The sequence below is a fragment of the Protopterus annectens genome, chromosome 3.part0 (assembly GCF_019279795.1).
Source record: "Protopterus annectens isolate FY-2018-M chromosome 3.part0, PAN1.0, whole genome shotgun sequence".
Lineage (NCBI taxonomy): Eukaryota > Metazoa > Chordata > Ceratodontiformes > Protopteridae > Protopterus > Protopterus annectens.
The window spans coordinates 162,700,251-162,727,041 of NC_056731.1; the positions used below are offsets into that span (position 1 = coordinate 162,700,251).

At 37.1% G+C, this 26,791-nt stretch overlaps 1 protein-coding gene across 1 annotated transcript in view; it reads right to left on the reverse strand.

Moving 5' to 3' along the window:
* Nucleotides 1-26,791, reverse strand: part of LOC122796791 (dynein axonemal heavy chain 5-like) — a 2,204,633-nt gene that overhangs the window by 1,642,091 nt on the left and 535,751 nt on the right. Inside the window, exon 19 of the mRNA XM_044065521.1 lies at nucleotides 12,305-12,456. Within this exon, the coding sequence (XP_043921456.1) occupies nucleotides 12,305-12,456 (152 nt within the window). The remainder of the gene's footprint in view (nucleotides 1-12,304; nucleotides 12,457-26,791) is intronic.

Below are 26,791 nucleotides of genomic sequence, written 5' to 3' on the forward strand. Positions count from 1 at the left end.
ATTTTAAAGTGAAGCAGAAATTACTGCTTTAGGTATAACAACAGGGATGACTACAACAATGGTTATACATTGCCAATAAGACAAGGTTAGATAAGTGCATGTCCTATCTTTACTAAAATGGGAAGTTACATAAAGGGGTGCAGTGATTAACATTGTCACTTCACAGCAAGAGATACTCCAGTTCGATTCTTGGCTGGGGTGCCTTCTGTATGGAATCTGCATGTCCTCCCTGTGTTTGCATGAGTTTTCTTCGGGTACTCTGGTTTCTTCCATGCATCAGGAGTGTTTCTCCCAGGGCCTCTGCTGAAAATAGGCTCTGTCCTAGTTGGACTTTCCCAGTCAACAAATGTTAAATAAATAAAGCATAATAACCGATAATGAATATATTTTAGTAGATCAGCAACAAGAGTGTATTTATGACTTACACATCATTATAAGTTCCCATTTACATTTTGCTGTACCAAGTATTTTTTGACAAGAGAAACTGTCTGTTTAGGAAAGAAAAAACCCTCAGTCTTCACTGAATGCTGGAATGCCTGCAGGGAGAAGTACGTTATATCAGTGGAAACTATAAAGATTATTTAAGTCAGGATGTGCTCTCTCTTGTGTCAAAGTAGCAGCAGGGAATCACTGAAGTTTCTGTCTGACACAGGGGTAAAATAATTGCAAAGAAATGCACCTTTGTTACTTCTCCTGGTGCAAATTTGATATTCTGGAGTCTATTTATTTTTGCTCCCCTGAGCAAATATGCTAAGCAGTAACTGCATGCCATTAGGAGCATCTCAGGAGGGGGTTACAGCAGAGACCACTGAGATAAAACACAAGGAATAGAGGTCATCCATACAAATCCAACATGTAAAGAAATTAAACTTCTCTAAGTCAAAATAACAGCATTACATTCAAATCCTAACCCACAAGTGCGTTACAGTAATCTGTCAGCGGCCATGCCAAGACATTCCTAGGGTATTCTGAAGGGTAAAGCTTTCTTGTGTGATAAAGGCTGGAATGTAGGAGTAGATATGAAACATGTGAAAGTGCCTTCAAAGTCTTCTAAAAAAAACACCCTAGAGAGATATGATAGTAATCTGACTTGCCACTTTGCTGGTCATAAGACTGTGATATGTATCTTGTAAGAGTAAGATATTCTTTCAAGACTCCTTTTGAAACTGTGTGTGAAAACCTACGACGTGTGACAACTGACTGATGCAACTGAGCAGTTCAGCTGGGATACTTCCTAATTAGACTCCCTTCAGAGTGCTGTCTACAGTTAGAGGGCCAGAAATAAGGGCTTACATAACAGTTAGCAGTACATCTCTTTCTTATCTTAGGGTACTGCACAGAGGAACACAGGCACTATACTTTTACCACTGTGTTCTAACAAGTGTCATTTCTGTACTGTATGAGTACATAGGGCTTAATGGGGGGATGGGATGCAGGCATTGTTGAAAGGTGTTGTTTTTGCCTGGCTCAGTTTTAGCCAGAATAATCAGTGTACATCTTCACTGACACTAACACTCTCTCTCTCTCTCTCTCTCTCTCTCTCCCCCACTCTCCCTCTCTCTCTCTCTGTTTCCAATTAAAAAATCTTTCTGCAAGGAGATTACCTTGAGGTTATCTAAACAAACACATCTCTTATCCCAAGATGCACAGCATTTATTTATTGTGCATGCATATAACCTGGCTCTGCACATTTACGAAACTTTAGCCTCTAAATCATATTTCTGAACCAGGAAAAGTTTTTTCAGGCAATGGTGTTCAGGACACAGAGAAAACATACATAATCTCCTATGTGTTTGTGCTACAGAATAACATCAATTTAAAGCATAGTATGCCTTCATTTTCTTAGATGTTATATATCTTCAGACCCAAGCTGACAAGGTATTTTTCAACATGATCTATATATCACCTAAGCAGTGACAGAGTTAAAAGACCATTATCTCTATTCAGGCTATACATTACAAAATAAATTTCATGGTTAAGAGATGACAGCACAATGATTTTAATCAGAAAATTTTCAAAATTCACTATAGAACATCATACTCAGGAACCAGGTTGAGTTAAAATTGTTTCAAACTATCTTCTAGACTGGTAACAAAAAAAAAAAAAACAGAGCCAGTGGCAAAGCGGAATGGAGTCCTGAGTGTGACCACAATGACCTAGATTTATTACTGACCCAGGAGCTGGTCAGCTCAGGAAGGAGGAGGGACAAGTCTTTAACTACCTTTCTCTAGCCAGAGGCAGAGGCAAAACAGCACATGTTTACTGTTTGAGTTATTGGCAGAGACTGGAGATATAGTTGGTAGAAATGGCAGCAGTTAGGTGGTTAGGGGACACTGGGATGAGAGGGGTTACAGCTCCACGTAAGAGGCGGCGTGACACTGCCAGCCCAGCTATCTGGAATTTTGTAAATAATCATATGTCATTTATGAATCTTAATGTGATTCATATGCTTGTGTTACAAATGTAAGAGAACTATATGTTATGTGTATATTAAACTACTGGTGCAGAAGTGTGTGTGTTGAACTGTATGTTATGTATCGAACTTCAAGAATGTAACCACAGTGTACCCTACTGGAAAAGAACAGAAATGTATACCTATGCAAATGTATGTTTTAGTAGCAAAAGTTGGAACATACAGAGTTAACGTACAAAACTTCAAGAAAATAAGTGGAAATTGTTTTACGATGTGCTATAAAGTTAGTTAATACAGCAAGAAGACAGGATGTCTAGAGATAGAAGTTTTTCCTATTGTCTTGAAACAGAAATAATTAGTAGATTTCAAATGTAAAGTGTTTTTATTGCTCTGTGACTTCCTAGCAGCTGCACATCTGAGAGATAAGTATTTTTGACACAGAGATGTTGGTTTCTGTTACACTAGGAACTGGAGGCAAGTGACAAAGAGTGATGTCATCCAGCTGACCCAGCAGTAATGTTTTGATATTAATTTGAGAACTCTCTCAGAGACTGTGCATTTTGTATTTGTCTTTGTACCTGAAAACATCCTCTCATCAGCATTTGCCTTGCTAATAGTAAGTAATCAGGGTGCAGTAATCTCTCTTAGATATAGATAGGAATATAGTAAATATTAGTTTAGATGTTTTCTGTATTTATTTGAGATTGTCCTGCAATGTTGTTTTAAAATATTTCCTGTGATTTTTAACTCTGTAGTCACTGTGTCGACTGAGTATTGTCTTGTTCTTTTATTATTAAATATATTTAAACCCTTTAATTGTGGCTGGTTTGTTTAGAGATATTTAAGCTCTTAGAGTACTTGCATATGTATTTGGTGACACTGTACAGGCCACTCTTAAATAGCCTTGCAAGTCTTGGTCACACTTACCATTTGGATATTAGTAACATTACACAGTAAGATTTGGCACCCTGTAGTAAGGGCCTTAAAAGTAGTTGATAAGAGCTGGCTTGTGGCAGTGATAACTACCTTATAGTCTGGGCAGAAGTGGGCATAGCTAGTAAACCTGTGCCAGCTTTCCCCAGGAGTGTCTGTGGGTTTGTATATAAGTCAAATCTCAAAATGTGTGTGTGTCAGCTACTTGGCTATGGACACGAAGCACTGGTTGGACAGAGATGGTGCTGGAGGTCTTAGCTTGGCTACTCGCCTGAGATCTTAACCCTATAGCTGTGCCAGTGGGGAGTCTTACTGGGGATCTGGAGAAAGAGGAAGAAACCAGCCCCAGACTGACTGTGATCTCTGTGTGCTCTTAAGAGAAATTGTACTTTACTGTGTGTGTGTAATTGTCATCCTCCCAATATGTATGTCCCAACCTCCTCCCCCTTCTAAGAGGCCTAGGCAAGAGATTTGTTATGAATCTTCTGAACAGGATTCTATTTCTTCTGATTCTTCTGTCCCACACTGGTGTGGGTTGAGGCTCCTTGATTACTGGGGCAGTGCATGGGGTGTCACAGGTGGCATTTCAGCTACATCCCCATTGCACTCCCTCCTCACAACATGCTCTATGAAGACATGTACAGACAAATAAGGCTTGAAATCTACATAAGAAAATAAACCACCTGATGGGTGTCATCATGATGAATCTGTATTCATTAAAGAAAAGGAAACAAATAGACAGAATATCATGCAGACTAGCCAGTTAGTCAGCAGGCATGGACAACAAACAAAAAAAAAAAAATCAAAAGGGAGGATTCATAAGGGATAACCCAGGCTATTCACTATGTGTACACTTTGAGTAACCATCCCGAATAAATAGACAGCAAAAGTGCAGAGGTAGGGATGTTCTTTAATTCAGAAAAGTTACCTCAAGGTGTACACATAGTGTATACCTCGACCTTTGCAAAACCCATAAAGTATCACTGAATTAATTATAAGTCCCACAAAGAAGCTGATTGCTTAAAGCTCATAGAATATTAAATCTGAAAATAATAATGTCATAATTTCCAGAAAAAAGACAAGTAATCTTACAGTGCAGTAAAACAACCCATTTTTTCTCCATTAATAAATAAGAAACACCCCATCCAAAGGCTCACACCACATTGTGCCTTAGGGGCAGCAGCTAGCAAACAGAAGCTAACTCAAAATAATAAAATAAAATGGAAAATAAGCCCAGATGTTATTAAATCAACATTTCATAGGTTCACAGGATCATAGGTGTGTACTAGGGCCTATATTATATTCTTGACAGCTGACAATGTCAACTCTGAATTGTTCGACACCAAAATGTCGAACTACAAAAATAGCGAAAGGCCAAATCACCGATTTCTTTCCAATGGAAAGAAATTGGATGGTCAAACGCCATCGGCACACATAAACAGATATGTTTAAATGGGGGGCTTTGCCCCCCCCACACCCCCCAATGTGGGAGGCTGTGCCCCCCACACACCCTCTAACTAAATATTCTAACTCCACGACTGCACTACACTCAGGGAAAGGGCAGGTGTCAGAGAACAGCCAACCGATTTCTTTCCGTTGGAAAGAAATCGGTGATTTGGCCGTTCAATATTTTTGTAGTTCGACATTTTGGTGTTGAACAATTCAGAGTTGACATTGTCAGCTGTCGATAATATAATGTAGACCCGTGTACTAGGCAAATGGCCCTGGGGCATTTACAAGCCTAGCCCATAGAAGTGCCCTGGTATTGTGCTGCCTGTCATTACCACAATGAAGAAGAAATACAAACAAGTGAGTTACTCAGACAGCAGGATATCACAGAACTGCAATATGAGAATGTTGCAATTTAAAATAATGTAAGTGTCTTTATATATCAATCTATTGATCCAGCCATACAAAGATACATGCACACATGGATAAATTTATGCACATATTCTCTCTTTCTCTCTCTGTCTGTTTCCCAATCGTGTGCACACATGCTCAGAAGTGCATAAAACAATCTCCTGATACTTCAGTTTTTATCTGACGATGATAACAGAAAGAGTTGCATGTATTTGCTATAGGATCTACTTTATAATACCAAATTACCAAATCTTTGATCCACAAATCATTGATATCAAATCATCACAACACCAAAACATTGAAGCCCAAAATATTAAAAAGTAAAAACAGCAAAGCCCTAAGCACTGAATTTGTTGGCGGTATCATCTTAAGGGTAAGAAAGTCGGGTTAGACATACATTACAGAGAAAAATAAACACAAGTGAAGGCAATCAATCTGGTTAAAAATGGAAGTGGGGAGCAACCCTCGCTTCCTCCTTTATTATAAAGCACATGGTCACGTGACCTCTCTTAACCTCTCCACACTGACGTCAGTGTAAGAGCACACATACGATCATTCACTCTCTTTTATTATTATCAGCCAGCACCCTCACTTGCTCTTAAGCTGTATACAAATACATTTTAAGAACATATTTTTGGATAACGTTTCTTTCACATTCCAAATACATAATACATGAACTTTTCAATCTTCGATTTCGTAGCAGGTTTAGTAAAGATATCTGCAACGATGTCCGTTGTCGGGCAATATTCAATTCTTATTTTGTCATCATTAAGTGCTGACCTGACAAAACGATACTTAATGTCAACATGTTTACATCTCTGTCGGCTTAGTGGATTCTTCGACAAAGCGATTGCTCCTTCATTGTCCTCAAATATTGTTACTGGCACATACTTGCACTCTCCATCCATTCCACTCAACAGCTGCACAATGTACAAACTCTCCTGTGTTGTTGCTAATGCCATGTACTCTGCCTCATATGTAGATAAAGCTACCGTTTGTTGCTTCTTTGGTTTCCATGAAATAATAGGCCCATCTCTATTGAGGCTAAAGCAAGCGTTTTGGTCTGTTGCCCAGTCTGCATCACTGTATGCAACAAGCTGAAGTTTCCCTTCACTTTTCTTGTAACACAGCTCTCTGTCCAATGTACATTTTAAGTATCTTAACACATGTTTGGCTAGCGTTAAATGAGATTCACTTGGTTGTGACAAATATTGTGAAAGTTTACTTACTATCCAGCTAAGATCAGGTCTCGTGCTTGTCATAACATATATCAAACTACCCACAAGTTCACAATATTTTCTTGGATCTGTAGATTCATTGTCACATTCAAAGTGTGCTTTTGTTCGGAAGGGCTACTTCTTACTTTACAATTATCCTACCAAACTTCTCAAGAATTTTCATGATGTATCTCTTTTGGTTCATCTTTACTTCATCACTGTTCTGGGTAAAGTCAATGCCTAGAAAATGTCTTAGCTTTCCCAAATCTTTCATTTTAAATTTAGCTTTGAGCTTTTACATCATTTAGTGACTCATTGTCACTAACTGCTATAATGAGATCATCAACCCATATAATTAGGACTGTTTTCTCATTTTCAGCTTGTCTACTGTATACACAGTGGTCTGCAGGGTTTTGGATAAAACTAAATAATCGTGCAACATTTTGTTCCAGTTACGCCCTGATTATTTCAATCCATATAATGACTTATTCAGTTTACAAACCAATTTTTCATCATTATTTGATTTCTTTTCAAGACCTTCAGGTTGCTCCATATACACCTGCATATACAGTCAACAGGAGCATGTAAACAGGCCGTTTGTACATCCATCTGGTGCAATTCTAAATTGTACTGAGCTGCCATCTGCATTAGACTGCGTACAGATGTCATACTCGCAGTTAGTGCAAATGTTTCATTATAGTCTATACCAGCGACTTGACTGTAGCCTTTAGTTACATATCTGGCTTTGTAAGTCTCAGTATTATCTGCATTGTCTTTTACAGTGAAAACCCATCTACCCCCCCCCCCCCCACTGCATTTTTATCTTCCGGTAGTGTGGTGAGTGTAAATGTGTTGTTTTCTTTTAAAAACTTAAGTTCCTCCTTCACGGCTTTGACCCACTTTTCTGAGTTAGACAAAGTCATGGCTTACCTTAAAGCTCTGGAGTGTGTTGCATATTAATCGGTAACAATAGTCAGCATTAACTGTCACATAATCATCATTTTCAACTTTACACTACTAGTCCTTCAAGTATGCAGGTGGTTTTCTCTCTCTCTTAGAGTAGTGTGTATCCTGCCTTTCCTCTTCTTGCTTTATTTTTGTGTCTCCTGCATTCATTATAGATTCAGTGTGATTCACTTGTATTTATTTTGTAATTTGACTATTAGCTTTTGATTCTGACTTAACATGCACACTTCTTCTGGTATTAAGATCTTCATCCATTACTTCTGGGTCTGTCTGAATCTGGCATTCAGCTACATTCTTAGCAAAGAACTTGACTAATCTGTGTCTAAGGACCCTTCCTGTGTTAGGATAATAGATTAGATATGATGGGCTGTTTTTATCATATCCGACAAAGATCCCCTTATCACATCTTGGGTCTAACTTCTTTTTATCTTGTCTGTATGCATAGCACACTGATCCAAATTCTCTCATCCTTGAAAGATCAAGTTTCTTTCCTGTTAGCATGAAGAATGGGGTCTGCCCCACATGCCTGTTATAGCATCTGTTGCGAATAAAAGCAGCAGTCATTACTGCATATGTCCACAACTCTTTAGGTAAGTCATTCTCTATCAACATACACCTTGCCATTTCGAACAGTGTTCTCCAGTTTCTCTCTGCCGTCCCATTCTGATGGTGTGAGTAAGGTGCGGACGTTTCATGTCTTATAACATTTTTACTCAATAGTGACTGAAAGTCTTTCAACATGAACTCAGTGCCATTATCTGATCTGATACACTTTACCTTCCCATAAGGGACTGAATCTGCAATAAACTTTTCAGTCCCCTTGACTGTGTCACTCTTGGTTTTCAGAAAGTAGACAAATATTACACCCGAGTAGTCATCAGTAAATGCTAAAGTGTACTTAAAGCCATCTTTTGCTACTGGCTAAATTGGGCCTGCCAAATCAGTATGGACTAGTTTAAACACAGTTTTTGCTCTTGCATCTGGTTCTCTGTTTCTGCTCTGTACAGATTTCCCTTGCGTACAGGTTTCACAATCTAGGTTACGTCTCTCAGCTTTACCTTTAATTTTCATTCCTTTTACCACTTTTTCTAATTTTGACACATCTTCAAAATGACAGTGACCAAGAATGTTATGCCATGCTTAAATGTTATAACAGCTCTGAGATGCATCGTAATGTATCACGCTATCGTTTTCTTCATCATATGTGTCTAAATAATAGAGTCTATCACACTCAATTATGTCAAACCTGGTGCCGTTTTTGTAGATGAGTTGGTCCTGGCCTTGTTTAAAGTTGATCGAGGCCCCCTTGGATGTTGCTGCCTTAACAGAAAATGCTTTGTGGATACGTCGGGATATACAGCGCCCAAGTCATCATCACCTTTACTTTGCGCCCCTCTGTGTTTAGCAGCCATACCGCTGCATTACCTCTCTTCTGTGCGGCCCCACAAGTTCTCGTTCCATCAGCTAATTCCACAATGTGTTCGCCCGGTTGGAAAGTTGCATCAAAGTATTTAAACTTTTTCAGGTCGTTAATTATGTGTGACATGGCGCCAGTGTCCACCATTAATCCCTTCTGTTTTAATTCGCAAATTCAGTGCTCATTTATTCTGAAGACAAATATGTGATCATCCGCATCAGTTGCTTGTTTCACATTGTCTTTCTTCTTTCATCTGCAGTTACTGTCCCTGTGGCTAGAGTTTTTACACAAACTACACCACTGTCTCTGGCCTTTATATTCTCTCCAGCATTTTGTGCCTTGTGTCTCTTTTGGCCACAGCTATAGCATATAATCTCTGCTTTTACTTTTTCCCCAAGGCCACTTGCTTTCATCACATTATCATTACTTACATTGGCATTAAATTTCTCGGTATGTTTATAGCTTCCTAACCTTGTTTTGAACTCTCCAAAGCTCAACTTATCATCATCTTGCGTGATGTGGACTGCAAATGGTTTAAAAGTTTCAGGCAGCCCTTTCAGAATCATTGCAATTCTTACTTCATCACTGAGCTTCTCCCCAGCATTTCTAAGTGCCATAATGGCCGTCTCAGCCCTAATAATATAGTCTGTGACACTTTCACTGGTGGCCTTCTGAAGGCTTGTTAATTCAGTGTATAGGCTAATTACCCATGGTTTCCCTTTCCCGGCATAATGGTCTCTCAGGGTCTGAAGTGCTTCTCTACTGTCGTCTGCGGCTTCTCTCACGACAAGGGACAAACTTTTGTCGTCTAAGAACTGTATTAATTCTGCATATGTCTCCTCATTTTTCTCAGCATCATCGTCGCCTTCGTCCTCATTCTCATCATCCTCTGTGTCCTGCTGCACATTTCGCAAAATGGCGTCTTTCATCCCTAGCAAGCGCAGATGTCCCAGAAACTTTGTCTCCCAAAACTCGTAATTCTTCTCATCTCCTTTGAAATATAGTCTATGCCATCAGCTTCCTACTTCCCTCCTGGGCCCATAACCTGTTGGCGGTATCATCTTAAGGGTAAGAAAGTGGGGGTTAGACATACATTACAAAGGAAAATAAACACACATGAAGGCAATCAATCTGGCTAAAAATGGAAGAGGGGAACAACCTTCGCTTCCTCCTTTATTATAAAGCACATGGCTATGTGACCTCTCTTGACCTCTCCACACCAACATCGTCAGTGTAAGAGCACACATACAATCATTCACTCTCTTTTATTATTGTCAGCCAACAGAATTTACCAGTATATACAGTATAAACTACTTCCTCCAAATCAAACAACACTAAAAGTAAACACAAATTTTATTTAACATCTCAAGCCCCCCTTCGCCCCCCATACCCCTGCAAATTAAATATACCAACTCCGAGATCACACTACTGTGGGGAAAAGGTAAATTTCCCAATCCCCACTGTACCGCAATCTCCACAATGAATGTTCACAAATACACACCATTCACTCCACAAAACAGCTAAACACTTATACATACTTAATCTCCTTGTCACTTTGGCACTTCAAAACCAACAACACAACTTTTTTTATGAAGATAAAGCTAAGATTCAACAATAAAAACGTACTTATCGTTTTACTATAAAGTTTCACTATACAACCTGAAAACTGTCCAACAGCATTAAATATAAGATCTGCCATGTTTCTTCACCACAAGACAACACTTCTTAAAGTGATACCACAGCATTCACACACTACACCATTAAAAACTTACCGTTTACGATGTTACAGCAATCAAACTTTCAATGTTTTGTAATTGTGACGTTATGGTCTTGATGTTATGGGAGACGCCGATATGGTAATTCAACAATTTCAAGTAGATCCCTGCTATACATTTCTGTTTTAGACAGTTCATAAAATGTGGCCCTTGTTAAACCTACAATCTGGGAGGACAGACGATCTTATAAATGTAAATTAACAAACAATGTTTGGATGGATGGATGGAAGGATGGATAGCTTGATTAATGGATGCATGGAAACGATGAGCAATGGATGGACACAGGAGAGTTAAACAATGGATGGATAGCTCGATTAATGGATGTATGGAAGGGATGAATGATGGATGGACACGGGAGAGTTGAACAATGGATGGATAGCTCGATTAATGGATGTATGGAAGGGATGAATGATGGATGGACACAGGAGAGTTAAACAATGGATGGATAGCTCAATTAATGGATGTATGGAAGGGATGAATGATGGATGGACACAGGAGAGTTAAACAATGGATGGATAGTTTGATTAATGGATGTATGGAAGGGATGAATGATGGATGGACACGGGAGAGTTGAACAATGGATGGATAGCTCGATTAATGGATGTATGGAAGGGATGAATGATGGATGGACATGGGAGAGTTAAACAATGGATGGATGGATAACTTGATTAGTGACTGCATGGAAAGGCTGAATGATATACAGCCATGGGAGAATTGAACAATGGCTGGATGGATAGGAACAATAAACTGGGCTGTTTGATTCCTAACATATACAACTACTGTTTTCTGCTTTTCTTTCCTCCCAGCACTCTAAACTTGGTAAATGCCTACATTAGCTAGATATGCAAACCTTTGATCACAGTCTACTTCATTTAGAAAATTCTATACTGAACTGATAAAATAAAGAGAGTAACATATGGTAGCAAAGAGAAGAAATGAAACACAGGAAATGAGTGCATTGTTCTCAGATAACACCTACTACATAAAGTACTGCTCTAATTTACAATACTAATGCCTTGTAGTGCATGGAGCACCACAATTATGCTCTGAAATAAGTGAAAGGACAGGATTTTAAGTACTATTCTGACATCAGAAAGGTGTTTAACAATTGTTAAACATCTTCTTAGTGCTTAGCAGTGCTCAGTGGCCACAGCAGAAGAGCAGCAGGAAGCCATTAAGCCAACTAAATAGTTCATTTAGGCTTTTTTTAAATTCCAAATGAAGCTTTCACTAGACTTCCAGTACTCTTCTTGAGTGACTGGTTAATGCATGGCTGCACTTATTGTGTTATAGCTTTCTAAGCTGTAAAACACCTACTGCTACTAAACTTTTTTTATCTAACTTTTGTAGTACATGGGAGCAGGTAAAGCAGTACAAAGCATTATGATCAGGCCTTTCCAATCATAACCTGGAAATGTATATGTACTTGATATGGATGTCAAGGTTCAAGCTTTGCAGTCAAAGTGATTTTCCTGACATTCATGTCTCAAACAAATAACGTCCATGTTACGATTAATGACTAATAATCCTGCATATTATGATTTGGTACCACGTTTAACTTCTCATGTAACACTTTGAAACATATATTTGTGAAGAAAAAAAAAAGTATTGTTAAAATGGTACAGAATCAGAACTAATGTATACAGATTTTTATTTCACATTAAGGGCAAATACATGTAAAGAATACTAAGCTATTTTTAGTTTGATGGTGACTTAAACATACATTTATCAATATTTAATGATGTCCATGTTAGCATCATCAGCCCAGGTGTAAGAGCATCTTCTACTCTTCCAATGAAGGGTTTCATAAGAGGTTGCAGCAGGGCAGGTATATTGTTCACAACCGTTTGATAATCTTGTAACAGGTTCTTAAGTCTGCAAGCCAGAAAAGCAGAGATGTCATTTAATACATAAATACACAAAACAAAAGGTAAATTGATACATTACTGATAGTTCCAAGATAATTACAACTTTATCTATCACCATTTTCTGTAAACAGTTTAGTTTGTTTAAAATATTTAAGGTCCATTGTTTTAAAGTTTAAGTATAAACTTTACCATTCTTGATCCATCCATAGCACTATTAAACTGAACATCTGTTTTAATGCATTTCACTGAATAAAATATAAGTTTCTGTTCTTCTGTATTGTTATCCAAACTGCATCAAATGTGCAAGTGCTTTTCCTCTACAGAGAGGCAATCATATGACGTGGCCACTAAAACTTGAAAATAAATGCAGCAGGGTAAACTCACATATTAAATGTTCTGAAAGAATCAGAAAACAATACTTTTACAACTTAAACTTTCAAGATACCTTTGTATTGGTTAACTCTACCCCTGCAACACCCACCCTCAAACACACTCACACACATACATACAGACACACACACACACACACACCCACACACACACACACACACACACACACACACACACACACACACACCCCGATCCAGCACTAGGCAACCTGGACATTTGCTTAGGGCCCACTAGCGGGGGATACCACAACATTTCATATTTTTAATTAAATCAATTGAAAAAAACACATTACATTTCTTCTTTAAGGAAGCACTGTGCATGCATTGACACACATGCTTAAACATTGGAACGTTCCCTTTAAGGCACACTCTGTGTCTGTGCATGCATGTATGGTATGACGTATGCATGCTTAACATTTCCTTTCATGCTGCTTCAACCATCCCTGAGAGAGACCTACTGTTGCCATGAACCTGCTTTTCGCATGGAATTCAAACATCTGTGATAGAAGCAAGTAAGCCCATTCCTTCAGGTGCATGTGTGTGTGTGTGTGTGTGTGTGTGTGTGTGTGTGTGTGTGTGTGTGTAAGAAATGCCCTGTTTAGGGCTGGCAGTTGAATTAATTAACTTGCTCACGCTCAAACCCTGTACCTTAGTTACAGAAGACAAGAGTCTAAATCCTCGAGACAATCAGAAGTGCATTTTCAAGGAATATCAGTTTCATTGCATTTTCAAGAAATGTGAGTTTCATTGCACTTTCAAGGAACTGAATTTCAGTGCATTTTCAATTATGGGCCTGATGAGGGATGAGTAAAGAGGCACTATGACCTCCCCTGATCTAGATGTGAATCCCTTCATGATTAGGTGGGCTATATAAAATGTTTTTCTAACCACTTTGGCCACGTGGTTGTCAAATGAGAGATTGCTATCAACTTGGGTCCCCAGGTCCCTAATTACTTCTTCCAGTTTAGTGGATTACCACCTATGTGGTAATTTGTGGGCACTTTGTTTTTGCCAAAGGGGATGACTATACACTTTTTGGTGTTTAGCTTGAGGCCATGGCTCTGGCACCAGTTGTCTGTTTTTATGAGGCCCATTTGTAGGATGCTTTTGTCAGCTGGAGAGTCGATTATGGCGCCGTTTGCAGTCATCTGCAAACTTGGTCAGCCACAGTCCTTCTGTGTTGGCCAGTACCTCCGAGAAATATATACCGAACAAAAGAGGTCCCAGGACTGAGCCTTGTGGGACGCCACTTGTAACTGGTTGGGAGTCTGACATGGCTCCAGCAATTCTAACCATGTGTGTTCTGTCCTTGAGCCAGTTTGCAATCCATCTAGTGACATAGGGGCTTATATTTAAGCCGGTGAGCTTATCTATAATGTCCGAGTGGGGTATTGTATCGAAGGCTTTTGTGAGGTCCAGGTAGGCTGTGTGAACCACCTTCCCCTTGTCAATGGCCTTGGTGACTGTTTCAAAGAAATCCAAGACCCTCATTAGTTAAGCATTGCTTATGGACTGGGTAAATCCTACACTGTGTTGCCAGATCTGTAAAGGGACAGGTAGGGACAAAAAAAGAAAGTCCTTCAAGCTAAGTGAAGACTAAAAAAAAAGATCTTTAATGTGGAATATCATGCAGTTCCGCATTAAACAAAAGTAGCTCAATTTTGCGATTTTTGATTGGCCTGTCTACAAGCCAATCAAAAAAAAATTGCACAGCAGAGCCTCTTCTGTTCAATGCGGAACATCAAGTAGTTCCTCATTAAACAGAAGTGGCTCCGCTATGACATTTTTTTGATTGGCTCGTATACCGGCATACAGGCCAATAAAAAAAAACAAGTGGAGGCTGTTTTGCTGGGATTTTAACCAGCAGTGTGGAGCTCAGGATCAGGCTGTTGATCCCAGGGTAGTCCCACTCAAAAAACACGTCTGGCAACCCTAATCCTACATGACCCATTTCGAAGAGATGGATTATAAAATGAGTAACAAAATAAGGTTTAAAAAGCAACTCAAAGAACAAGCAATAAGAGGGCACCTATGCTAACATGATGTGTCAGCTACCAGTGTTAACTACCAAAGGAAAGTGCTGCTCTGTACTTGCTATAGTTAACAGTGCTACAGAAGCATGCAAATTAGGTGATAATAAGGGAATTGTGACTAATGTGTCTCTGAATTGCAGAAATGAAGCCTTTTTACATCAGCCCTTACTTTGAGTGCTGGGGTTCTTTCTGAATCCCTGAGTTCATCTTGCAATAACATTCATCCTGTGCTAACAATACTTTATTTTGATATATTATTATAATTTATTTAGTTGTACAATGTTTGCTGATTAGTATAATGGACTCATCCACATCAAAACCAATTACAGTTATTTCCCAGGCCTCAAGCAATAATACTAAACTTTACAGTTTATGTATTTATTTATTTTATTTTTAATTCTATTGTATTAATTTATGTATTTATTTACATTTTGTTGGCCAGGTTATTCTCTCTAGGCCAATGGCCTCTTTCCAGGGGAAACCCAGGATGGTATTTATATTGACAAAGAACATTTGGCCAGGGCTCAGTGGAGCTTCCTCTACTGTTAGGATGAGAGGAAGTGAAGTACTCTTTGGAGCTGCTAGGTGGTGCCATATGATGCTGCTGAAGTTCTGGGAATTCCAAGATGGAGAATAGTGTAGCACAAATGGAGACAGGAACAGGAGAAAACTTACTGAAGGAAGGAGAAGGAGACAAAATAATTGTTACAGAGTTAGAAATTGGGGGAATAGAGAAACAAGTACTAGTAGAGTTGTAGTACCAGGCAGAGCCAAAGGAAGGAGAGGAAACATGATGGAGTGGCATGTTGGAGTCAGTTTTATAGGAGAAGGTGGTTGAAAACAAAAGTAACAGTTGGCAAAGCTAAAGCACAAGAGGCATTCTCTGCTGGAGAAGTAACAAGTGTTAGGGGTTTACCTCTGCAACAGGGTTTTTTGTCACAAAAAAGAAGAAATTATGCAGATGTAGCAAGGCAAAGAAGAAAGGAACTGAGTGGGTATAAAGATTCATAGTTTCCCAACAGCCACAGAAAAGACACCCAGTGTTAAGAATAAAAAGCAAAAACAATGACAGTATGAACAGGTGCGACATTATGGACTGTATGATTTTGCCACTAGAGCTTGGCATTAAAAATGTAAGAGCATTAATTAAGTTGTCAGCTGAAATTTTTTGGGAAGTGAATTTGAAAGCTTTAATTTGCTATAAAATTATGATTGTGACTGAAAAATGAAATATGATATAACAATTGAAAGACAATTTATTTTAGAGCTTGTGACTACAACTAAAAAAGAAAAAAATGTGAGATATGGATGAGTATAAGTTAACACTGTTTTTTGACTATGTACTACCCCTAACCGGGAAAAGCTGAAAGAAGAACAAACAAACTAAATTACATAAAGTTTAAAAATATATGATGAAAGAAATGTATGGACTTGGGCTTGGGAAGTGTGGACAACAATGGATGTTAAAGATTAGAAAATTCAACGTATTTCAAACACAATTGTTGTGAATGGTAAGAGAAGATTTTTTTAGGTACTGGGGCTAACCTAAAGCATGTTAGTACTCTGGGGGTGAAAATCATTTAGTACAAAACTGTAATAAAAAATTGTGTCAGCAATGCGAGGAGGAGGGGGGGACATAAAGCAAAAAACTGTAAGCTTGTTTGTAGAAAATGTAAACAATTTGGACACTTCTGGTTTGACTGTCCCATATTAGGAAAGGAAAGAGTAGATGAAGAGGAAAGCTCAGAAGAAAGACAAACAGCAGGAAATGTTACTGCAGAAGATGTTGAAAGAGAAGCTGGTATGGGGATGGGCTACATTAGAAAGTCTAGACAATGAAATTAGAGAAGAAATAGTTCAACATGATGTTACTAATATACAATAAGAGAGCAGATTTGCAGTTTTAGAAAGCAAAGTGGGAGAAATGGACACAGGAGCAGAACAAGAACAAGATGATGAAAAATCAACTGGTGGGAAACTTAGAAGAAGGAAACAAAAAATAAGATCTGGAAGTCAAACTCTTACAAAAAAGGGAAAGGGTAAGATAGGAATTTTAGCATTAAATGTGAAGAGCATTAGAACTTATATAAGAAGTTTAGTGGAGGTGGAATGGATGTTTTTTTCTTGCTATTACAATATACAACAAACAAGAAAAGGGAAAAAATACAGATAGCATGCAGTAATTGTTTCATCTGTGGGAAATGAGACATATTCTGGAATATGAATTCTTGCAAAAAAAAAAGAGAAGAGAATTTTAGATGTAACAAGTATTGCACCAGGAAGGCTAGTGATATGTATTTTCCATTTTTTAATTTCTCCAAGTCTTTTGGGTTTCTAATACCATGATGGGAATGGACCCATTCCTAAGTCAAAGTATGATTAAAGTTCATGAAATTAGTATTGTTTCAATCTTTGATGTTAGTCAAAAGTGCTCTTCGCAGCACCCACAATGTGCCCAGTAATGACTCCTTCTCCAGTGGTATGGAGTTACATGTATTGGTAACATATCTAAATACAATTTAAATTCTTTTTTATAAGACCCGTTGCTCCTACTACTATTGGAACTGTCTGGGTATCTTTCTTCCACATTGCTCTAATTTCTGCCTGCAGATCCTGATATTTTATGACTTTGTGTCTCTCTGTACGCAAGACACTGTAGTCACTGGGTGTGGTGATTTCAATGATCAATGGTACTCTTGTCTTCTTTCCTTGGACCACTAAATATGGCTTTCTAGCATCTATCTTTTGAACTATTGGTAATCCATGTGATGTAGACTTCATAATTTTCTATGATGCTTTGTGGCTCATATTTCCAGTGTTTTTCAGCCACTACAATACTATAATGTTTGCACAATCCCCAGTGCAACAGTCTTGCCACATTATTATGCCTTTCAGTATACAGTCCTTCTACCATTAGTATATCACAATCAGCAACAAGGTGTGCAATTGTTTCCAATTCAGTTTTACAAAACTACAATTGTCTGTTTCTCCCACATGTTCAATGGACTGTATAAACCAATGTGTACGCAGCCCACTATCTTGGGCCGCTAATATTAACCTTTCTTTTCTTGGTTTGAATTTGCCTCTCCTTAACCATTCCTGTGTTCGTTGCTTATCAACATGAGGTTCTTCCATAGGTTTTCTATACTTGCAACTATATTTATGCATCTTCCACATTTCTTGCCTTCTTATTTGATCCTTCACTTTATATTCTTTCTTTTATTTTTTGGCACATTCAGTTGCTGCCTGATTTTTTTTCAAATATCTTTATTAAATGTATACATATGACAAAGGCAATCTTACACTTATATAAATGAAAAATATACAAAATGTAAACAGTTTACATCACAGACACCATTGAAACAACTGTAGATGTAAACATTATGCATCACTTAAAAACATCCAGTTATTGTCAGTTAAGCATTACATAGCTCATTCAAATCCTGCCTCTTAAACCTCATTCCTACTCTGCATACATTGTTCTCACAATTCCCATTTTTTCATATGTAGTTTGCTCCTTCCCTTTTCTTAAGATTCCAGTTGTTTTATCCCTGTCACTATATGCTGCCTTATTTTTATCTACTTCTGGTTTGATTTCCATTCCTGCTTGATGCTGATATGCTTCTGCTAGACTAAGCAGAGAAGTTATCTTAGATTTATTATCCTCGTGTTTCAAAACTTTCATTATGTTTGGGTCTTGTGAGGTCAGCAGATATGTGTGAAATTCCATGACTGCAGATCTATACATGTAATCAATTTCAAGGAGGCCCATACCTCCTTCGGAATGGAGACTATATAATCTTGATAGGGTCTATATTAGAACATCAAAGTTTCGAAAGTTCGAATGTTCTAATATCGACCCCTATTCAGCGAAAGCTGAAAATATTGAAGCAACAGAAAACCAAATTTTTTCCTAGGGAAAGAATTCACTTGTCTGTTTCTGTTGCTTCAGCATTTTCAGCGCTGTGGTGGAAAGTTACAGGTCAGGTTCAGGTAAGTGTGCGATAGAGGGTGGGTTAGGTTAGTTAGGGTGTGGGTTAGGTATGTGTGCGATTGTATAGACATGAGGGTTAGAGCGGATTAGGTGAGTTAGGGTTAGGGCACGGGTCAGGTAAGTGTGCGATTGTGTGGATGTGAGGGTTAGGGCGGGTTAGGTGAGTTAGGGTTAGGGCGCAGGTCAGGTAAGTGTGCGATTGTGTGGATGTGAGGGTTAGGGCAGGGTAGGTGAGTTAGGGTTAGGGCGCGGGTGAGGTGAGTGTGCGATAGTGATGGACCTTAAGGTTTGGGTTAAGGTAAATGGATAGTTAGTGGTGTGTGTATAGTTTAGTGTAGGGTTAGGTGTAACATTTTAGGTGTATGTGTGTGGATTGCTGTTTGTTTGGTGTACTTGTGTTGTGTATATGTGTTTTGGAACAGCAAATTTTTTCCCTAGGAAAAAATTAGCTGTTTTGGATGTTCAATGTTTTCAGCTTTCGCTGAATAGGGGTCAATATTAGAACATTTGAAGCTTTGAAACTTTGATGTTTTAATATAGACCCTCTTGGTATGCACTGATTTTTATAAATCACTTGGTGAGCATGAAGCATCCTTCTTGTTTTCCTGTCTAATCTATCCAACACATTTTGGGGCCAGTCAATCACTCCAAAACTGTAAGTTAGCACAGGAAGAACAAATAGGTTTATAGCTTGGATTTTGTTCCTAGATGTCAATGTTGCTTTCAGGATTAATTTAAGTCTTCTAAAATATTCCTTACTAAGTTTTATTTGCATTTGTTCATGTTTGATTGTTGATCCTTCATCAATTCCCAAATATTTATACACACCCTCTTGCTCAAGTTCTTTTGTCCCAAACTGATGTTTTCTTGGTGCTGCAGTTTTCCTGCTTTACAGGTTGCTTTTGCACATTTATCAAGACCAAATGACATTCTTATATCATCTGAAAAAGTTTTCACTACTTGCAGTTGTGCTTTCAGTTCCTCGCCTGATGAGCTATACAATTTTAAATCATCAACAAAGAAAACATGTGAAGTCTTTACACTTTGTTGTTTCCTAGGAACGAAATTACAGCCATGGCCTAGTCTGTTAAGTAGACAGTTTAAAGGGTTAAAGGTAAGACAGAAGAGCAGTGGTGACTTCCTTTGTTATTTCTTTCATGTATTTAGAGGAAATTATAATCAATTTCAGTCTTAAAAATTCTACTTTTATATGCCCAGTCTGTATTCTTTCCCATTTTTAAGTCCTCACTTTTATTAATTTCCTTAACATCTTAATATTGTGTTATTTTCTTTTTTTCTTCCCTCAGGTTACAGTTAAATGCTACTGTCTCTACTGACATACAGACTAACATATTTTTGTCTTGAAACAGACTTTTTCTCTCTGTCATATTAGCATACACATAGATCACTATTAATCTTAGCCATTTTTGTCTCTTTCTCTTTCTCACATTACATATCACATGCAAAGGAGAGTAGCAGTGCTGAAATTTAACTCATCTTCAAGTCTTGGTGAGTACCTTCACAAGGTAGACCGTGTTTTCACAAAATCTCACCAAGGTGACACTGATATATAGACTGCATTTTTATAGCATATATCATGGACAGTAGTAGGTCAAAAATTAAAAAAGACAGCTGGGAACACAAGACCCAGGATAAAAAACTGCCCACTCTTGGTAGGCACACTGATGCCAGGACTGGAAAAGATGACAGTGTAGAATCCTCAAAATATGGAAACATTATTATAATGGGGCCAGGCCAGGCCCAGGGGGGTGATGCCCCAACCCCAACTGTAGAAGGAAGTAGCAGTCCACAAAAGTTACAAAAACTGAAAAGCCAAGGAAGAGCCATAAAGACGATAAAGTGGACTGTTCAGGATAAGAAAGAAATTATGTATTGTTACTCTTATGCAAAAAGCCCAGAAATTCCAGACACAAGATATACAAAATGATTAAGAGAGAAATTAGAGGAAAGAAAAATACTTCCGCATAGAAAAATGTGTGTTCATTAATACAACAGATTTGTGGAAAACAGTATGTAGCTCAAGAAACCTTGATCTGTTTGGAAAAAGAAGCATCTGAGGAAGCAACAAAACCAAGAGTTATTTGAAAAGTATAAAAAAGAAATATGGACATGGAAAAGAAAAAGAAATTTCATATGGTGCAGTATATATGCAAAGGAGAAATCCAAATTAATCAATGTAAAGAAGGCAGCCCCAAAGATATTCAAAGAGAAATACAGGCAAAGGCATCAGGATATGGAAAATTTTACAATAAAAAATAATATCACAAAGATGGAACGTACAAAAGAAGATAAGCAAAGTAGAAGTTAATAAAATAGAAGTTGAAGTTATGGAGCGCCTGCGAAGTGAAGGATTTGGTGTAGAAGGTCTAACATAGGTTACATCACAGCAGCATGGAGTGAGTCCCCAAAGTAGGGAGAAACAGGAAGATCATAAAACATCTGAAGAAAAAATATGGACATGGGAAAGAAAAAGAGATTTAATATGGTATAATATTTATGCAAAGGAGAAAGCAAAACTAACCAATACAAAATGAGTAGCACCAAAGATATTTGAAGAGAAATACAGGCAAAGGAATCCGGATATGGAAAACTTCACAATACAAAAATAAGAAGACAAAGAGGAAAAGTAGAAAAGGAGATCAGTAATGGAGAAGTTAAAGAAATAGAAACTGAGGTTATGGAGTACCTGCAAAGAGAAGGATTCAGTGTAGAAAATCTAATTCAGAAAGCACCACAACAGGATAGAGTAATGGATATCCAAATTAAGGGGAAACCAGTGGAACAGGAAGCAATTGGTCAGGTGCCATATGAAGATATTTTAGAGCTTTCCACAGGAAACCAGTATAAACATTCATTTAAAACTAGAGAGCAAGAGAAGGAACAGGAAACTGCAGAACCGCTGATGCAGTCAGCGTTGTGGAGTGATAGGCCAGTGAGTTCCCATATGACGGCACAGGATGAAATTGAAGAGGATGTGCCACAGGAAGATACTATAGAATCTTCTATAGAATGCCTGCAGGAATTGGAAAACAAAAAATGTGACATCAGTTTGGAAGAAAATGAGCTAAGAGAAGGGTTGCTTGATTTAATAAACATAGACAGATATATCAAGATCAATGAAAGAAAGACTGCAGAATGTTAATAAAACCCAAAAAGTCAGAAGTCTGATAAAATAAATGAACACAGTAATTAGGACTCTTCATAGAGATCCATGCAATATAACAGAAGTAAACAGGATATATTACTGTGCAGCTAAATTAATAACCGATAAAGTTCTACCACAAGAACACAGGGTAGTAAGGGAAAGGAAGGGGAGAAGTCGAATACCATCATGGAAATATCGAATAGAAAAGACTATAAAGCAGTTAAGACAAGAAGTGTCACTGTTAGAAGACTATAGAAGAGGGAAAAGATCAACAAACTACTAAGAATGATAGATGTGATAAAAGCAGTGCACAGTATTAGAACAGACCAGGATCTATCATGCACTATTGCAAATAACAAAATAAAAATTTCAGCACAGGTGGGCAAACTTAGAAGATACGAATATAAATATAAAGGAAAAGTATAAAATAAGCAATTTATTGATGACCCAAAAATGTTTTATAGAGAATTGGTAAATAAGATAAAAGGAATTGAAAGACCACCAAAAAAAGAAGAAATAGATGCATTTTGGAGAAGCATCAATAAGTTAAAGAAAGAATAAGAAGTTTAAATGTAGAGGGTATGAAATGGGATGAAGTAACAGCCAGAGAGATTGAAACAAAGTTAAGAAAAGCCTCTAAATGGAAAACTCCAGGCCCAGATGCAGTACCTAACTTTTGGTTGAAAGTATTAACATCTTTGCACGAAGATTTAGCCATGAGTAAGAACTATTTATATGCATACCCCGAACAGACACCAACCTGCTTAACAACATGAAAAACAATGCTCCTACTTAAGAGTGAACCTGCAAGCTATCCTAAAAATTATAGACCAATAATTTGCCGTCCGATGACATATAAACTATACATGGGAATTGATGCTGATAGAGTTTATAGTCATATATCTGTCCCCATATCCGTACTACACAACATCTTTCTTCTTTCAAGTCTTTGCTCTATTCATATCTCTCCTCTAATAGGGAATGCTCCTGCTCCCACCCCTCATGTTGATCAGGATCAAGCACAGGAATGATTAAGGAGAGGCAATACAAACCAAAAGATGAAAGGTTAATTTTGGCAGCCAAAGATAGTGGGCTACATATATGTTGGTTTACAACGTCCATTGAACATGTGGGAGAAACAGGCAAATGTAGGTTTTGTAAAACAGAATTGGAAATAGTCGCACACCTCATTACTGATTGTGACATACTATCGGACAAAGGACTGTAAACTGAAAGGCATAATAATGTGGCAAAACTGTTGCACTGGGGATTGTGCAAACATTATGGTATTGAAGTGGCTGAAAAACACTGGAAACATGAGCTATAAAGCATAATAGAAAATGATGAAGTCTGCATTACATGGGATCACTCATTACCAACAGTTCAAAAGATAGACGTGAGAAAACCAGATATAGTGGTCCATGAAAAGAAGACAAAAGTAGCATTGATCACTGAAATCACTACATCCAGTGACTACAGTGTCATGCGTACAGAGAGACACAATGTCATAAAATATCAAGATCTGCATGCAGAAACAAGAGCAATGTGGAAGAAAGATACCCAGACAGTTCCAATAGAAGTAGAAGCAATAGGTCTTATAAAAAAGAATCTAAAATCATATTTAGATATGTTACAAATACATCTAACCCCATACAAATTGCAGAAGAAGTCATTACTAGGCCCATTGCAGGTGCTGTGAAAATCACTTTTGGCTGACCTCAAGGATTAAAACAATATTAATTTCATGAACTTTAATCATACTTTGACTTAGGAATGGGGTCCATTCCCATCATGGTATTAGAAACTAAAAAGATTTGGAGAAATTAAAAAAGGGAGGAAAGATGGAAGAGTTTTCAAATCATAGAGCAGTTATGGCCTGCAATAGGGAGATAAAGAAATATCATGGAAAGATCGTAAGTTAATGAGACCATTTTATAAAAACTGAACACTAGTGGACAATGTATAAGCAGATTTATAAAACTATATATATAGAAGAGGAAAGAAGAATAAAAGTAAAATGAAATATAAAGATACTTTACAGAATTATGAGAAAAATATAGCACAAGGAAGTAAAATAAGGGAAAAAGAAAAACAGATGTCTGAAATACAGAAACAGTAAAAATTATGTTATATAAGGAAAGATTTTTGGAAAGGAAAGAAACAAGAGGTTCTCCATATTTCGTAAAAAAAGTAAAAATGAGAGAAGGAAGGCTGGGTGCTATTTTAAATGGCAAAGGAAATATAAACTACAAACAAGAAAATATTATGGAGATGGTGGAGAGTTTTGTAGAAAATGTATGAAAAAGAGGAAATGGATGGGCAAGAAGAATTAAAAATGGAAAATATCTGAAAAAGTAAAGACATTTTTAGAAAACTATATAACAATAGAATAAACAATATAATAAATAAAAAAATGTGGTAAAAAAGGGAAGAATGAATCATCTCCAGGACTGGATGGTATAAGCTATGAGCATTATATTTAAATAAGTAAAGATGAAAGAGAAGTTTTTAAAAAATATTAAATGAAAGGATGAGGGAAGGTATAATGGAAGAAGACCTTTGGTGTAGTGATAAAATTTATACGGAAAAAGAATGTAAGAAACTATATATAATAAATGGAGGCCTGTAACACTTGAGAATAGTGTCTATAAAATATGAACATTTTACAAAAAAGGATGAAAGAAGTATTATATAAGGTGGTAGAAGAAGAGTCCTATGGTATGAAAGGAAGAGTGGTACAAGAAATGTCAATTATAGTGAAATACATGACACTGAATGAAAAGTAGTAAGACTATTACATAGCATATGACATATGGCATATGACATAGCTAAATCCTTTGATGGTGTGAGTCATGAAGCAGCGTGGCAGATTTTACAGAAATATGGTATAGGAGAAAAATATTAATACAATAATGAAATGTTATAAAATATATGGGTACAATTATGATAAACTGATGGATCAGCAAAAATAAGCATTAAGAGAGGAATAAAGCATGCATGCCCAATGACTATGTGCTTATTTTATTAGAAATGAATGTAGATGTACAGACATGTATGTATAAAATGAGGTAAGCAAGATGGCACATGGAATGAGATGTTACATTACCAATGTCGGAGATGCTGGGTGGGCAGATTGTTGTGACGAGGGAGATGATTTTTCTGAGCTGTGATACAGAATTGGAATTGCCTAGACATGTTAAGCCTTGCTGTGTCTAATTATGGTGACTGCCAAAAAAGCAATTATTAGAAAATCAAAATCTAAACCAACTGTATTAGAAGCAGTAAATATAGCAACAGAGATAAAATAACTGGAACTGAAATCTTTAGAAAAGGGTAGGAGCAAACTACAGAGGAAAAACTGGAACTGTGGGAACAATACATACAAGGGAGAAATGAGGTTTACAAGAAGGCAGGACTTAAATGAGCTATGTAATGTCTGACTGAAAATGATTGGGTAGATTATACGTGATGTATAATGTTTGCAACTGGGAGTGTGTCAGTATGGTTTGTGATGTAAAATGCTTGCAACTAGGATTGTGTCTGTGTGGTTTGTTTTTATTTATATGAATGTATGATTGCTTATGTCTTAAGTGATGGTTTAGTAAAGATGTTTCGTGTTTAAAAAAAGGATATATGTATGACATATATAAATGATTTTGTTCTAATAACAAAAAACAAGAGATGGATAAGCAAGATTGTAATAAGGACTGAAAATCTGTTAAAAAGTTGGTCTGCAGTTAAACAAAATGAAGTGTAAGGGATTTGGTGAGAAAAAGCAATAAATGCAATATATTTCACAAGAAAGGAAATAAAGATTTTGGGAGTGAAAATTGGTGAATATGAAAGTGTAATAAGTCAAGAGACAGAGATAAATGAAACAAATAAAGATGTTATGTACTCACCATAACATTCCATTCATGTTGTCGATCTTCATTTATCCTTGTCCAACAAAATCACTGATTCTAGGCAGTCCAGCACACAAAAATCCAAGATACCCGATCTTAATGTAATTGTAGTTTACTTAAGCAATAACAGTACACTCACTTTTCATTCTCCTTACAATACAAAGAACTTCTTCAGATAAAAGTATCAAACAGTCAATGAAGTTTAAATCCATTTTTTAAAAAAACATGTGATTTACAAATCCAAGCCCATTGGATACTTGATTATTGAATTAAACTTCCTTAATTGATTTACCACTTAACCCTCAAGGTCTTATTACCAACAACTTGTCCAAGTTTGTATAATACCTTATGTCTGTATTTGTCCCCAAATGGAGTACAAAAATGTAACACAATACCCAAAAATATATGATGTAAACGTACTAAAATATTTAAAAAATGATTTCAACTATCGAATTTTAATAAAACATATTTTAGTTATGTATTAAATGATTCATTTAAAATTATTTATATTAACCTATAACCTGTATACAAATCAGAGATGTTCCATAAACTCATAAATTATATATTATATCTAAAACATGTACCAAGGAGGGAGAGAAAACTTTAAAACAAAAGTTAAAATTCCATTAAAAATTCTGATATTTCACTCGATAATTTTCTTTAATCAGCGTGCTAAGTTCCTGAGTTTTAAAATGCAGGCCAAAGAAGATATCTCATTAATACCTGGAAAATGGGTAGCGTCTAACCTTAATTGCCACAATAATTCCAATCTTAATAATCTCAATGTACATAGTCCTCCTCTCAAATCATAAGGGATGTGATCTATGACTCTGAAAACAAATTTATGATCTACTT